This window comes from Ruditapes philippinarum, unplaced genomic scaffold (genome assembly GCF_026571515.1).
Source record: "Ruditapes philippinarum isolate M1 unplaced genomic scaffold, ASM2657151v2 ctg838_1_1_1_1, whole genome shotgun sequence".
Taxonomy (NCBI): Eukaryota; Metazoa; Mollusca; class Bivalvia; order Venerida; family Veneridae; genus Ruditapes; species Ruditapes philippinarum.
In genome coordinates, this window is record NW_026860881.1 from 127945 (window position 1) to 145639 (window position 17695).

At 32.6% G+C, this 17695-nt stretch overlaps 1 protein-coding gene and 1 long non-coding RNA gene across 2 annotated transcripts; both read left to right on the forward strand.

The window, feature by feature from the left end:
• The first annotated feature begins 9658 nt into the window (after window positions 1–9658).
• LOC132713711 (uncharacterized) lies at window positions 9659–12081 on the forward strand. Its single transcript, XR_009623479.1, has 3 exons — window positions 9659–9870; window positions 10482–10577; window positions 12018–12081. It is a non-coding gene; the product is annotated as an uncharacterized LOC132713711 (long non-coding RNA).
• A 40-nt stretch (window positions 12082–12121) lies between these two features.
• LOC132713707 (tyrosine-protein kinase STK-like) lies at window positions 12122–17062 on the forward strand. The gene is made up of 8 exons (XM_060696382.1): window positions 12122–12148; window positions 12659–12797; window positions 13885–13996; window positions 14339–14443; window positions 14616–14707; window positions 15841–15996; window positions 16464–16610; window positions 16789–17062. The coding sequence occupies exons 1-8, from the start codon at window positions 12122–12124 to the stop codon at window positions 16908–16910; spliced, it is 900 nt and encodes a 299-aa protein (XP_060552365.1). The 3' UTR covers window positions 16911–17062.
• The last annotated feature ends 633 nt before the right edge of the window (window positions 17063–17695 follow it).

A 17695-nucleotide genomic window follows, 5' to 3' on the forward strand; every position in this document is an offset into this window, starting at 1 on the left:
AATTATATAAAATCCACTAACTTGTTCGGTTATAAATCGCAAATCAAACTTAGATATACCAAAACAGTAACAACCACAGTTAGTTTAATTCTTTATCATGAGGATCCAGGTTTTCACATGTTTCAACAGTAAATACTTCTTCATCTCTAGCAATTCCTGGCTGAGTTAGAGCATAATGTTTAGACTCATGTGTAAACAAAGTAAATCCAACGGTAAAAAGCCATTTAGAAGATATAGTCTAGTCAATATACTCTAATTTGGGGGTCAACCTAGAACTAATTGCAAAAGTTTTAAAAGTTTGTTTTTCTGAAACTACTATGTATGTACATTTATCCATAAAAAGTCCCGAACTTTTGCTGATGCCATTGCTGAGAAAATGAGGCCTGAATTACATGGTACCTTGGATTTCATGAAAAATATACAAAATCAGGATGTCAGTTTACATATCAATATTTATTGTAAAATTTAAAATTGTATTAAGTATATCATTGCAATATCAAATAATAAATAACAAAATCAAAGTGTCAACCAATAATAATACAATTATCATATGATTACTAACTTTTTACTTAAACTGCATAATAATATTACCCCACCCACTAATGCATTTTACAAAAGTATAACAAATGTATTCCAGGGAAAATTCTTGATAACATCATTAAAGTAAATAAGATTTTGACAGTCATTTCATCAAACAAAACACATTAAATCCATTTTAAAGTTCAAAGGAACGTTTAAAACACTCAAAAATGTAATTATAAGGTATTAGGCTTCTGATGATGTGCGACTGCTGCCGTGCTGGCGCTAGCATAGCAACATCTATTTACTCATACTATAACATTTATTCACTCATGGTTAAAGGTACTGTTGCAGATTAGATTTTGTTTGGTTGGTTGGTTTTATGGCGCACAAACACAAATTTGACCATGTGTGCCGAAATAGGAAAGATGATTTGGCTAACCTCGTGTGTTAAAACTTAAAGCAACACCAGACAACCTCACCTGCTTGATCATAGAGATGTGCATAGACTCCAGCAATTTGAACTTATTTAGTCGTCCCTTACAATCACGAGAAATAAACAGTGGCTGCATTGCAGGATTGTATAATAAGTAATTGATAAATTAATTAATTGAATCGAGAATTATATTTTGTTTGTGGTTACCGTCTCACCAACACTATAAAAGTTACATATGGCGCCTTTTAAGATAACCATGTAAATGATGACCACAGGGACCTCGCCGTGCATTATTTCAGGCACAAACGTTCACCTGAGTAGAACAAGCTAGCTGAATAGTCGCCTTACATGAAAGAATATGGCCCTTATATGGCTCAAAGTTAAAACATACATTGGTGAGAGGTTTATGGTTTAAAGCCAACGACCTTATCCACTCCCCGCCCCACAACAAGATAGTAAATAATTTAATGAAACGTTTCAATTTTATAATTAAAGATGTTTGACAGGTTTTACTCTTTATTAGTGGTTGTTTGCATATATAGCCTGAGCTGTTAGGCGTCAGGCTTATATTATTAATCTAAAATGCAGCAAGTTTCATTGAGAAAAAAGAAAAAAAAGTCCATTAATTGTGTTAATTTAAAGTTTATATAAATGAACGATTACATTATTCTAACAAAATTGCCAAGTTTAAACTTAAAATATATTTGCTCAACAATCTCAAATAAACTTACACTAATAGTATAACAAGTATATTCACTGTCTTTAAAAATGGGGGTAACTTTGAGTCCCCCCCCCCCTTTACAAAATATCAAAAATACAAATAATTTAAGATTACAATTTTTCAAAAATGCAAATGAAGATATAATGTACGTTTGATTTCATTTAAACAGAACCCGTTTTTTTAATTTACACATGCCAATATTCATTTCTATTTGGTTGAGTAACAATGACATATATAGAGTATAGTAACTTATTTACCTTTGCAAGTCAAATTGAATTCACCAGAGCACAGCTCAGCCACGGCGCCATTCTTGTACAGGATATGTAAATCCAGCCCCGTGTTCACAAAGATTAAAGGATCAGTATCAAATTTAAAAACTCGAATAATCTCCATTATCTATTCTCTTAGATTGAATTTTTAGTGTTAACTTGATAAAACTGGACTTGAAATAGCACGTTTATGAAATTTTAGAATGAATTTATTGTTATTTTTACAAGAAATAGGTATTTTACAGTTGATCTTGATCCTAAAATTGATCCTCATTTTGATGCGTTTTTTGATGGTTTCTTTGCAAATAAGCAATTTTATATATTTTGAATATGTTCAATTTGATTCTAGCATAATATGTTTTATAAAACAATGAAAATAAAATCAGGATCAACTGATCCTGATCCTGATATTTTCTTTGTGAACACGGGGCCAGTTGACCTGTACTAAATGCCTTTACTTTCCTCCGTACATGCCAGAGTAGTGGTAGAATGCAAATGACTGTAGACAGATTTCATGACCAAACACAACAAAAGTGACCTGTACCGTGCTTGAATTGGTCGGTTTACAGTCCAACGCCAGTCTGACTGATGTTTTCTATCTTATTGTGTTTACATGTAGATCTTATTGCCAGTAACTCATTTTCAACTTTTTGCCGATTTGTGTTTTCTGATAAGGTTATTTTAGCAAACTTACAGAGAATTATTTACGTCAACCGTAAATTGATTTTGCCTTAGAAAAATAATTAAGTACAGATTTAGAATATGATTTCTGCAAAACGTTAGATTCTATCAATTTTTGTATCGAGGCGTTAAATACAGGCCATTTATCTAAATGACACTAAAACGTGTCAAAGGGCATCGTCACTTTTGTTCAAATGTAAAGTCTCGAGATCGTGTCAATCGCATAACTGTTAACACGTGTCTGGTTTCCAACGATTAAAAATAGAAATCCTCCATTTTCGTCTGCGCAAAGGCGGCCACTGATTGGCTGATTAAAATGTCAGATAAGCGTGACGTTGTTTCGGTCATCGTCAGATCTACAAATAAACATAAGAAGATCTAAACTTTAGATCCATACGGTTAGCTCAGTAAGTAGAACGTTAGACTGTGACCTACACAGACCCGGGTTGGTTTCCAGGACTGTATAGGTCACCTTCGTTGTGATTGATCATTAGTTTTTCGCACTATACGTCTGTTCTGGTACAGAAGTTACAGTTCATTGAGTAAATGAAAGCAATAGTACTAGTAAAATAGTTGAAGTTTCCCCAGGCATGATGCGGTGGCTAAACTGTGCTCTGGTAAATTCAATGTTGCTTACTGTTGTGATCCTTTGTACCAACCATCAACATAAACTTTAGTAAAATGGTTGCATAAACCAGACACCAATGACCATTATTAATGCTTGTTACCACATTATAACCAAAGTATTCTTCATATGTTTGGCCTTGTCGCAACATGAAGATGACTTTTTGTCATTTCGGACACTAAGTCACTAAATGTAAGTAATTGAAAAGACCTTTCAAAAGCATCTCCCTGTTCCCTTTCTTTTCTGGTTAACCAGGACTTCTGAATGTAAGTGGTTCATGTATTTCTATCTGATATGCCCTCATGATGCCTTTTCAAGTTTTCCTGTCCGTCCTTAAATTAACGTTACAACACTGATGGCAATTGTATATTGGAATAATGAAGGTAAGTAAAAACACAAGGCAGACGAATTTTAACATTATCTGCCCACTGATCACCACAGTATATATTATTTTCATGATATTGCTTTTAAATTACAATCTAGAAAACAAGATAATATCAAAGAATCTTTTTCTATTCAATATAATTTATCAAGCAAAAGTTCCACAAAATAACCATCCAGACTTGAAATTTGGGAGTTATAGATCTTTCTTTCTTTCAAGCAGATACATCTGCTATAAATGTTTTGTCCCAAAAATGTTTGCGATTTAAAACATGAACATGGATTTTTGGATTTATTTCTACTTCAAGCAAATGTTTTTCCAAGCAACACATATCTCTTAGTATCCCTTTTCTCCAACTCGAATACGGACAGAAGATTCGTTGTCATTGATTGACTCAGGAACTTGGTGTCCACCTGGAACAAAAGATCATTGTTTTTTATGGAGATCAAATAGATTAGCGATATTACATTTTGTAAATATTGATCAACATATATTAATAAGTATAAATTATACATCAAACCAATAAGAATACAGTAAAAATATCAAATGATAATATTGCATTGCTATATTATTAAAGTGTTAATGATTGTTGAGTTAAACTTAATTTAATAAAACGGCCATGATTCAAAATAAGACAAAGTTTGATGACTATGAGTTTGCTAATTTTATTATCTCTCAATTTACAACAAATTTTTAAAGCTAGCAGTATGATCTTGCCATTATTATATTTGGCAATGACACATAGAAATTCCTAAACAGTCATTTTGAATTTTACTTATGTTCCTACAATGGTAAAACTTTATTAAAAGCGAAAAATAAATCAAAATAGAGTAACAAAAATAATAAACGAAATGTTAGATTTATGTTCCGTATTTGCTTCCGTAGTACAAAAAGTCGTCAAAAACTGAAGTACCATTATCGATTCATTCTTTTTGTTTCGTATATATAATAAACAAGTAACAAAATGCAAATGATGAAAAAATAAATAATACGCGTGTAGGTGATTTTTTGCATGCATTTTCAAAGTATTTTTATTATTAGAATTATTTTTTTACAATGACGCAAGCATGAACTATTCGCTGATTTCTTTATTGTTTAAACGTTATCGTCGAAAGATTTGTGATATAAACGCCTGAAAATTATTGGTTTAATTTAAACCTACCTAAATTTTAGTTAAAAAACCTTGTACTTACCCCAAAACGGTTCAGAAGTTCCAAAACGAAGGTTGTTGACAGCCGTATAAGATTCAATATGGGGGCCGCCATACTTATTTGAAATCTACTGGTATGGTAGCGTAGTTGGAGCAAGTTTTAAAATGGAAAAAATCGCTACACAAGACCGCTTTTATCTTTTTAATTGCAAATGCAAAAATTCAGGACTTTTTATGGTAAGCACTTAAGATTAAGTTCTTTCGTGAGGTGTTGATAAAAATTCTTTTGCAATTAGTTCTAGGTGTATCTTTATATTGACTGGCCTATTATAACATACTAACCAAAAATCTTATAGGTCGGTCAAGAAATAAAGCCTCAAAGAAATGTTAAAATAATCATCTTGTGAAGTGCATATTTCATATTCAAGATCTATGAAAGCAAAGGTTGTGTTGACGCTAAATATCGAGCTTTGATGAAGAAATGCATGTCTTTACAGTAGAAACACATGAAATGTCGCCTAAAGATAGTCTGATATTTTGAACGCATTTGTCATTCTAACGATGATGAATCACCTTTGTAGATAGATCTGATTAGGGAAAAAAAGTCCTTATTTATGATCTTAACTCGTTAGGTGATTAATACGATCATGTTAAAATTTCATTGCTCGAGGGTTCTCATTAAGTAGAAGTGCACTGCAAGTACTGTGTGTAATGTTTAACTTTCTATAACTTTTGTAATTTCAAAAACAATAATTACATACTTTTTTGTTACCAAACTGCAGATCATACAAAGCTGCGATTATTTCAAAACTTTTCTTTAGTTTTTTTGTCTTGTTTTATCTATTGTTTCTTATCAACAAACACCAATACGTGTATTTTCCAAGGTTTATGTGTGTACATACAATGCAGATAAAAAAGACCAAAATAAGTTTGAGTTATAGCACAATAAAGCCTAAAGTAATTAATATGTCTTTCAACACAGTGTTGAATATTAATTCAAACATGAGGTCGTGTTTGATACTAACATAATTATAATGTAAAATTATTACCAACTTAATATCCGATTTCTGTATATAATTACAAACACTGATTATCATGATTGTTTTTATATATTTTCTGACTGCAGACTTGTCACGAATGTTCAGCTTATATTTAACCGATTATATAACCAGTTTTCCCTCCTCTATGACCACCTCTCTGTCGAAAAACTATTATTGGTTTTATTTTCATTAACTTCTTAGCCCCACTTATTATGATATTCAAGAAGCTTATTTATGAACGGTGGGGATTCAGAGAATTTTCACTAATTCACACCATATCATCAAATGAGGACATTTTTTTGACGGGTAATACCAGAATTCAAATTTTGCAAATAAAGTCCTAGATCTTAAATAAAAAAGGAAAACTTAACTGGGGAAATCGTATCCTCTTGACGTTATTCAATCGAAATATATAACAATATCAGAGTAATTTTCACATGAATTAACACAAAATTTAACTGAGTTATACATACCTCATTTCATTCTTAATAATTTACCATTCAAACACAAACTAGCATAAAATGTCTTAAACCAAGGTGCAATTTAGAGTTACCTTTCTAAAACTAATCAATAATATTTTCATCACACCAATTAGTTATTATCCTTTGGTTTAAAATGCTTGTAAGCAAGATGACTCTCTGCGCGTTTGTATATACATGTAATGTTTTCACACATCCCTTGACCAGATTTTAGGAAAAATCGAGATTTTAAAATATCTTATTCAATAAAATGTTGTTTTATTAATCAAAATAATTAGATTTATTTTCATGAAATCATCCGTCTGCTAAACCGTTTAGAACTGTCATTTTGGTGATCCTCGCTCTTTATCAGCTTGTATGTTTACATTTATACTGGTTCCCGTTTATGTACTATCAATTCAGCAAAAGATCGGTTTTAAAATACCGTGCAACTGTCTCAGTCGTTTTCACTACCACTTCAATTCATCAAATTAACACAGAGAATAGAAGTCTACAAGTTTATTAATTGTTATGCCACGTTGACGCGGTTGTCGTAGGAGGACGAGGGTAAACTGTGGACGAACTAATGAACTACAGCGTAGTATGCAGCTAAGAAGAGGACAAGGGAATAGCGGCAGACGTGGGAAATCAGCTCCGCAACATGGGGATAACATATGTGGAATTGACGCACCCGCGCAGAACTCAGAGCTAGTGCAGGCAAACCCGAACAGCGACACGAGGCAGACCGGGATGTAAGCGACAGGCGGATGAGTTGGACGATATGGTTGACGATAGGTTGCTTCAGAGGGAAGCCGCTTCCCCGATTCAGGGAATAAGCACCGGAAGCAGATCCCAAACCATGTTTGGTCCCAAATTTTCTATGGAAAGCCTTCAATCTAGAGTTGTTCAACTTCTACGATCAAGACTAGCACCAAATTCATGATCAACTTACAGAACGAGTGTTAAAATGTTCGAAAATTTCAGATTATCGTACAGTTTGTCAATGGCCGATACCTAACAAACATGTTATAATGTTTATCGTTTTGAAAATGGTCTTTCGCCCAATCAATTTCAACTTATGTCGCTGGTCTAAACTAATACCATAAATTGGGCGGTTTTGACGACATGAGCAAGATTTTTATAGTAAACAAAATATTAGAAGGCTGTCGTAGAAGTCGTAACACAAACGATAATCGGGCGTCATTAACTTTACGCATTTTTGTTTCAATTTGTGATTTCCTTCCGAGGGTCTGCTATAACCTTTGTGAGAACATGTTGTTTAAGTCACTTTTCACTTTGGCCTACTTTGGTTTGTTTCGGGTCAGTGAATTAGTTACGCCATCCAGTATGCAAATTGAAGGGGCTCTCAGTCTATCTGATGTATTATTTATACATTATACAGAATACCAATAAGTATTTATTTACATCGTTTCAAAACAAATCAAAAAGGAATTCCGATATTTCTTAAAATGGTCATTTATGCCCTGTTAGCACCTTAATTTAAGAGTTTTTGTCAATCAGGCCTCGTTCACAAGGACTGTCATGCTAATGGCGTAATTGTTGTAGAACACAAATTTATGCAGTGTTATCAAAGTGTATCAATCGTTCACAATTTTTACATGCACATTATACATCTCATAGCTATATAGAAGCAGAGCTGCAAATTTAGCTGCTTAAGGTTACCCACCATCGGTAATAATGAAACTAGGAAGGTGGAGGTTGGATACATTCAGACTTTACATTCGTCATGAAACACTGCTATACAAAGTAAAAACATTGGTATAAATGCATATAATATAACTTTTGAACTTTGTTTTTTTTATTTATTGTTGTTTAAATGTTAAGATGTTTGGGTTCACCTTATTGGGCTGGACAGCGGGCAAAGAACACCGGCAAGGCTTACCTTAAGCTGAAATATATATCAATAGCCTGGTGGGGTGCTCGAGGCGTACCCTGTAAGCACTTCAATCATTCTATTGAGACACGGGAGTTGTTTTCTTCACCTCCATCTATTATTATTACACATTGGAGGGAATGATTTGACAGATCTACCTATATTAGATTTAAAAAATCCGAAATGAGATTACTTATTTCGTGAAGTCTTTCCGCTGACATTTTTAATATGAATAGATATATTGCAAAAGCAGATATGGTCTTAAGCGTCGGGGGATTGGGTAGCCATTAGAAAAAAAGAAAACGATTAGTAATGTCATCAGGCAATGGCGATTTAATAAAGTCAGACATCAACGCAAAAACTGCGTGTTTTTTGTGGGGTTTTTTTTGCACAGACGGCATCCATCTTAATGACGTCAGTCTTGAATTTTATCTAGATTTTTTAAAGAGATTCTCTCATAAAAACATTTCACTTACACGATGAGCATTTTGGGAATATTCTTTTGATTCAAATTTATTGTGGCCGTTAAATTATATCGATCGGGAGGGGATCAGACATTGCATTTGATTTTGTTTGGCACTTAAACTTTGAAACCTGGTTTTTGATCGTACTTTTCGTGACGGAGTACCCGTCAGGGATTGATATATGATCGGAAAACTAATTTTTAGATTAGTATTATACAGTTCTTGAGTCCAAAAATGTTTGGACTAGAGTTTTGCGTTAATTATTTAATTTATTTGCGTTACCTTATTATTTGGCAATTCCTGTTTTAAGTTGCGGTGTTTCGTGTTACCGTACAATAGCTCGGGTTAAATTTTCTTTTAAACGCTTGGGTTCCAAGCGATGAAGGGAGACTCTAAGTCGATTTCTTTGCTATAATTATTTGGACCGATGAACACTGTGTTTTGCAATTGCGTTGCATTTGTATGATACTGTTTGTGAGTTTAGTTCACTGCGATAGTACTGGGATTAAAGCAAAATGTAAAGTTCTTATATACAACACGTCTGGTCTCCTTTCGGTCGAATTCATTTAGACATGGGTCACCCTGTCAAATATGAGCGGCCAAATCATTCCAAACTTTAAATGTATAACTCTGTTATCTGGACATTTGAAAGCATTGTTGAATAATTGATTCATTGATGCGATCTGTTATGTACATACAACAAAATAAACTTTTGTACTGTTTTAATTTTGTGTTTTTGTTATTTCAAATCTTAAAATAACTCTGTAATATGGCCAGATTAAATATTATGAATAAAATATTCGTTTAAAAATATTTTCTTTCCTAGCCGCTCTATTTCTGTAAATCATAGAAATTGCCATAAATTACTTCCCTTGTCCATTGAAAGTTTTGGCAAGAGTGTATCAAAACAATATAATCAGGGTCGATGACGTTCACGTGTTGATCGCATGTCATGTTTGCATGACTGTTCTTGCATAACTAACACCGTACCTTTTGTCTTTACCTAAAGTTAGGAAATATAAGATTATAAAACGAGACAGTTCAATAATGGAATACAAGTTATTTCTTAAGTAATCGATCAAAGTTTTAACGATAAACTACTTTAATCTAAACGTTGAAAACAGGAAATTACGTAAAACTAAAAAGTATTATCAAACTGTTATGTATGTTTGCGTGTTGTGATTCATCTTGTTATGATCGCTAAGATTTTACCAACGTTGGGCAAGTAAGAGTAGGTACTTATGATTTTGTATAATATTCAAATGAAATTTCAAATAAATTGATATAGCGTCTATGGATATATGCAGCAAGTTTCCTGATACAGCGGCTATTAAATGAGTTTAGGTTCAATACTAAAGTTATTCAACGAGGTTTATAAGTTTAGTAATGTAGCTACACGAATATAATATTCTATTTGTCACTACCAACGAAAAAAATATTCTTAAAATACCAAGAAATGTTGTCGTGGTTTTTTACTTTCTAATATCTTCAGTATAAAATAGCATCGCCGAAATAAGGTGAGAACTTAATGTGTAAAGCTATGCCCTTTAAACCTGCAGTATGAAACTATCAAATGTAGGTCATAAAAACAATATATTCATTCCAAAATTAGAATTATCAAAGTAATTATTTCAACCGTTGTTGTATTATGATTATACAATTTCAAACGCTCATAACCATGGTGGTACTCTTATATTATTAGAAGGTAGCATACGTACGATGATGCATGTGCCTTCTCCAAGCAAATAATGTCAGTTGCGAATATGAAGACTTTTTTGGGTGGGCTGAAAGAGTTCTTAAGGTATTTAGTATTATTAATAATAAATGTTTTTATGGATTTAGATCTCCTTGTAATGAATGAAGTAGAAGATAATAGTTCAGATAATGAAGAAATGGTGAATTATGACAATGGGAGTGAAGAATATGTTAAAAGGAAGGGTAAGTTGGTACTTTGAAAAATAAAGACCTAAAATGAAACAACATTCTTGAAAGGATTAAATAAAGATGGACAAAGTGTCGATAACCATTATGTGTGTTTTTTGTGCTTGCGTAGATTTCCTCTAAGGCATTGCATACATTGCTATAATCATTAAGTTCTCTGACTATTATCTACGTGTTTTATTCATTTCACCTTCTGAAGAATAAAAATTGTGATAATTTCACTTGTTTCAAATTATTTTATTTACACTTTCTAGTACCGGTAGAAAGGAATATGTAAAGGATAAGAGTTAAGCTTGGTCACGATGAACCGGGTTTATATCCCCAGTAATATTTTGCTTCTGACCGTTCCATAGCAGTACTCCATCTTGTCCCTTCTTATGTGTTGTTGCTTAATTTTTGTTGTTGTTGTTTTCTTTAACCGTTTACTACTAGTTTTCAACTTGACACTAAGTATTTAAGCGCCTTCAATTTTTGCTTCTTGACCTATTCCTCCCTTCTCTCCTTAATTTCTGAACTATTATTTGACGTAAGCTCTGCTCATATCCGTGTGGTGCCCTTCTGGATGTCATTGCTTTTAGAATTTTTAAAGGCTGTGTTTCTAGAACTAATCTCTCCTTTGTTAATCTTTATTATCATATCAGTAAAAACAAAGCTCTTCAAACTAGATGCAGAATTGTTTCACTTGATTGATTTGCATAATATGGAAAATTTCATGGTCTCCTGTAAGTGTATTAAGTTTTTTCTGCTTCCCTTTATAAGTACATATTATACTGCTGTTTGGAAATATAATACGAGCCGCAACCGTTTATACATAATAACGACCATAATAACTGTCAGGAATAATTATAACGACGTTACCAACATTCAGTTTTATATGAGCAAATATAAAAAAATCTGTGTAAAAAAATAGAGAAAATAAGAATCCCTAAAGAAAACCCAACACGGTAATAATGAAAATGTTGCAGGCTCGGTTTGATTGAGCCTGTTCATGGACGGTACTGTCAAGTGCAAACTACCGTCCACGCCCCCCCCCCTTGCACCGGCTTAAGCAGAATTCAACATTTAACATGAACAGGTACAAGTTTGAATTTTAATACATCCGCAGATGTGTTCATATGGCGGTTATCATGGAACCTTCAATGTGACACGTAAGTGCCATTCCATGAAAAGCTGCATATGGTCCCCAAGTAAAAAAATGCGTTTGTCCTAAACGAGAAAACAATGGGCGAAACTAAATAAAATGGAATTTAAAAGGGGATCAGAGGTTATGAAAACTATTCTCAATAATATCACTGTAAGCTATGTTTTTTTCTAATAAACAGATTTGCCTGTTCTAGTTTTTCCCTCCATATCATTTTGTTATCCTATCAATAATCAAAGAAATCATGATGATTTTGTAGAGCAAAATTTGATGACACCTTCCATCCTCTTTTACAGGGAAGATCCAGGGCTTTTTCAAACGCATGAAACAAATCATCAAAAAGAGACCCCCCAAAAAACAGGTTTGTTTTTCTATAAAGTTAAGCTAATTATTTTAGTTCATGTCTCGGTGGTTTTTTTTGTTTTTTGTTGTTGTTTTTTTTTTGTTGTTGTTGTTGTTGTTTTTTTTGTTGTTGTTTATTCATTTTAATTTTTGTTTCCATAATTTAACTTTTTACAAATTTTACTTAGTCTCTAACAAACCTTTTTATCATATTCGAGCCGCCTCCGTGGTCGAGGGGTTAGAGTCGATGACTTCTAACCCAGTTACCTCTCTGGCGTGGGTTCGATCCCCGGGAGATGCTTTGGTAGTTTAGCGCGGAGGAAGGTAGTCTAGTACTGGTGTAACTCTCCAGGAACGATGGTTAGGAAACTACCCGCCTATATGACTGAAATACTGTTGGAAAAAGGCGCAAAATGAAACAAACAAACAAACAAACAAGACAATTTATCCACGATTCAAAACCAACCGACAATTAGAGATAAGCGTTTAATATTAATTTGATTAAGACAAAATTGCTGTCGTTCGAAAATTTACTGTGAGCAGTGTTTTACCATTTTTGTATTTACTACATATATAACAAGTTTGGTTTTCATAGATAGAAGATCTTGTCTACGAGGTTGTACCGAATGCATTTGAAGAGGGTCTATGTGATAGTATTAGTGATGAAGATGTTGAGGGTGTTCAGGAAGACTATGAATATTGTACGTCTTTTCAAGAGGAAGTTTGTACTGATGGTATGTATTTTTTCTAAACTAAGATGTAAATTAAAAGCCTTGACCATTACTGTCACTTAAACTTAACCTTACAGTAAAACAAAGCGTATACAAAGAAATGATATCGTTCAAATAAAGACTGACTTCATTACAAAATACAAATTTTCTCATTTCTTTATTGCATTTAATTTCTACTAATATATATCATGAAATCCCTGACATTTTATTGCATTATTACATTAATTCACTTTAAAAAAATAATTGCTACCTGTGATATTTTTGATGGAGTAAATTTCTGATAACTATCAAATGTAATTATTCTCGTGTCCATAACATTAACAACCAATTGTTCCACTCAATAAATTTTGCAAACAAAAAGCTTTTTTTGAAAGGTAATTAATTGCATTTTTCGAAGAAACAGATGCTGGTAATTTCTCACCACCCAGTGCTTCCGTTATTTCGTGCTGTGTGTTATTTTCTTTGATCTTTTTGTGGCATGATACAACTAAAATTTTCTACTTCTTTTAACTATGTATATGGACGAGTTGTAGAACAGTCTATAGTGAGTGTATGTCGTCATCCTGTCCATAAAAACCACTAGATTTTCTCATTATTTATAAAAGAACAAAGCTAGGTAAATAAAATTAGTATTTGGCATGTTGATAGAGTATCATATGTAGATTATGAACGAAAAACGGAAAAAATAGCGGCCCTGCCATTACTCATTAAGTACAAAAAGCTAGGTTGATGGTTATCTTTTTTGTAGAGCACTTCCTGCAATTTTGTAAGTTATTTAAATTTCTTCATCAGAGAAAAAAATGTGGTTGCAATGGTTATAGAAACGGCAATTTTGATCATATGTATACCCTTGTGATAGTTCAAAAAGTAAAAAAAAAACAAATGAATGGAATCTTCTGGTATTTACCACGAAGCCTGGCCATATAGAAATGCCTTGTTTATAAGTAATAACTTGTTCAATGTACGTTATGAAATTATTTCTATATCATGGAAAACTATAATTTATAATTCATGTGCTTTGTTTACTTACATATCTGCATATCATTTTTGGGAAATAAAGGTATTTTTACGACAAGTATATTTTCTTCAGCCGTTTCTGGAGCGAAGACAGTAACAGCAATATTTGATTTTCAAAAGTTTTCTGACGATGAGATAAGCTTTAAAAGGCTAGAGAAACTCAAGATATGTGATGATATCACAAGGTAAAGAAAGAAATAATATAAGTTTATCATACAGTGATGAGTACAATACTGAACTTTATTGTACGAGAACACAGTTGTCAAACCTATTTTAGACAAGGCGCTAGCCAAATCTTATTTAGGTGTTTCAGTTGTGTGTCGATTCATCAACTATTATGTTTTTAACGTTTGGAACATTTCAGTTCATCAAATTTTCTCAAATTTGGTGTTAACGGAATACTGAAAAACATTATTTAGCTTTGTCACTTGTGTCAATATTTTCGTAATGACACTGCAATTTAAGGAAACCTGCCATTTTCGTACTAGTATGTATTATTCTTTAGTATGTATTATTTTTTATTTCAGTGATAACTCTGATTGGTGTTATGCTGAACTTTTATCTACGGGAGAAAAAGGTTACGTTCCTATTGCCTATATCTCTCATGCCAGCCAAAAACTGATATCACAAGAGTATGATAATCTTTTTATTTTTGTATTTAATTGACTGCACCTGTTCACTATTTTCAAAAAAGCTGTTGAACTTAAATCTACATCGTTGTTTCTTTTTTTCTGGTTTAGCCCAATGATCATTTTAGATATTATATATATATATAACTGATTGAAGATTTGCATTTTTTTTCAGCTGGTGGTGTGATATAAGCTCATACGCTTCCGAGGAATTGATGAGCAATCCGGATACTCCTGTGGGAACATTCCTTATACGTCCATCTGACAGTACGTAAATTCAAATATTACATCATGTTATACTGGTTTATGTTGCTAAAATGTGAGGTTTATCATTTATTTCCATCATTCAAATAGTTAAATGCTTTTAACGTTTAATTTGATTCAGGGTTGCTACTATTAGTAATATTTTGAGGCTGTTACTGTCTACTCACATTCAGAAATTATCTAAAATGTATATACCCAAGTGTGTTAGCAAAGTGATAGTCCTGAGTTTACAGCGGTGATAGTAATAGGTATTAACTCCTGGACAAATTATGTGGATTTATATTTGAAGTACATCAGGTGTGTCCAAATTAAATAAGGGTCCTGATGGTGATTGTAGCCGACATGGTCTGTCAAATGTTTACAACACTGAGCCAATTTTATATTATTATCTACTTAATGTAACATGGCAATTGCAATCCAGAGAGTAAAAAAGATAACTTTTAAGAAGTTTAAAGCTATAAGGTCCAGCAAGAATATGGCGTTTACTGTTAAGACAACAAACAAAATTTAAAAAATAGATCACTTCGTGTGAGTGGTGTGGCTTCAAAGTCCCCCACCCTCATTTGCCATATTTTTTAGACCTAACCGCCATAGAGTTCAATCACTTTACCACGCTGAAAAATACTTTTCTAAGAGTAATACGTCTATGTTAGTTTAATGAGGATACCCAAATCATTTGTCAATTCAAGACAATTAGAAAACATGATGTTAAGAAATTTCTAGAGAAAGAGAGGACATATACAATAAAGAGAGCAACGGTCAACAAGGCAAGGCGTTGTTCACAGAAAGAATACAACCAAGACACAACCAAGACACAAACAGAGTAATCAGAAAGTATCAAATCAAAAACGGGAGTTGGCAAAAGAGAGGGTAAAGGTGGTGAGGAACATATCAATTCTATAAGAGATATGATAAAACTTAAAAGCGTGATACAAGAATATAAGGAACGAGGGTGGGTAGAATTTAGGCGGGTAAGGTGGAAAGGAAATACCGATTAAGACAATTAACAAGATACAATGTCACAGAACGTGTCAATATACTAAACTTGTAAAATCAGTTTAGTTTCACTGATACTGCTCATAAGCTATATATGTATATACACAATGACTTAATACATCGTTTGCGTTAATTTTAAGGAGGACGGATGTTTGTCTTAACAATGCTGGCACCAAGTATTTGTTCAAATCAAGGAGTTGTTAAACACTATCGTATCCAGTCTCAAAATGATCGACTGTTCATCAGCCCTAAACAAAAATTCAGCAACATCTTTTCGCTTGTTGAACACTATAAACGTAAGTGGTTACGACATAAATGTGATGTTTAGATTTAGATATAAATGGGTTTGCTTTAATGTAATCTATGTAGTTCTAACTAATAACGTAAATTAAATATAATTGCTGTACATGTTATCAACATTTTTTCCATGGATACATGTTAACGAGAATTTGTATGTACTTGTTGTTAGTAAATACAGACAGTTACTTTTGTAGCAAAACTATATAATAATAAGTTGTTACTACATAAATATCATGCTTACGTTTTGATATAAATGGATTTGCTTTTCGCTTTTGCAGTCGTAACTTATAACGTAAAATGCAAGAGAATTTGTATGTACTGATTGTAAATACAGTCACTATTGTGGCAAAAGAAGAAAACGTGAATATACTTTTCCGGTACTATATGGTTATTTAACCTTTCTGATAACAATTCCCATTTTATAACATTTTGTACTGAAATACTGATCTTTATTTTGTAACAGACTTTGCTGATGGTTTGTTGTGCAAACTTATTTATACAATTCCAAAGCAAAATCCTGTTGTTTATCCAAGAAGAATAGAAATTGATCGAAATGCAATTGAACTTGGGAAGTCAATCACTGTCGGCAGCTTTGGAGAGCTTGTCAGTGGTATAATTACCTTTTTTTAATTTTAAGTGAAATGTGAATAAAATAAATATAAAAAAGACTGATAAGATAATTGTAAAACAAAATAAGAATATTATATACATTTGTATTCAGCTATAGATTTCTATTGCCTATTGCCTATTTCATTGCATTAGTTATTACCGGTTTTACCTCATTACAGGCAAATTGTTCAATACATTGGATGTTACCATCGTGACAAAATGCAAAAGTGAACTGGGTCATTTTTGGATGAAGCCAACATGCTGTTTAAGTTTCGACAATGTGAGCACTTTGTTAAAATGATAGCTGTCGTCCTTGAACCTGAACAATTCATGATTGTACTAGGAGAAACGGTCAAAGACACGCTACAAAGTAACCTGAGAAAAAATACTGGAAAATTATTATCTCTTAGAAAATTGACCAGGATGGCTTCAGAGGTATTCATATATTTGAAAGGAACAAAACAGTTATGTTACGAACGATAACAAGGATAAAGCTAAATCTATAATGGTCGTACGTCGACGAAATAAAAAATAATTTTCAATTCTTTCATTCAAAAGAGTATAATTGAAATAGTTTTGGATGTTATACATATAAGACTTCTAGATAAAGGCAAAATAACGACCAATCGAAGCATTTTTATTTTTTATTGCTTGTCAGAGTTATCAGGTTTATACACGTTGCATAAACCATTTAAGAAAACATGATAAATTTCAATTGAAACAGTTAATCATTCAAACGATTAAGACATAAAATAGTATTTCCCAAAGTAACTTTTGATATTCCATAGCGTTTCGTGGTTCGGTTCAAGTGTTTTAGTGTTGAAACATGAATACCGTTTAAGGCAGAGTATGGGGTATGTAACATATTACACTTGATCTCTGATTACCTAGCCTAAATCGAACCTAGTCAATGATCTACATCTTCAGTGTTTTTTGCTTGTTAATTACCCTTTTTATCACATCTTTTAACCATTCTGTGAAATGTTTCCAAAGATAGCAAAATAACTAATCCCTTTAATCACGGACGTTTTTGTTATGTCGTATAAGTAATGATTTCTTTTAATGAATGATCATTTTGCATACTAA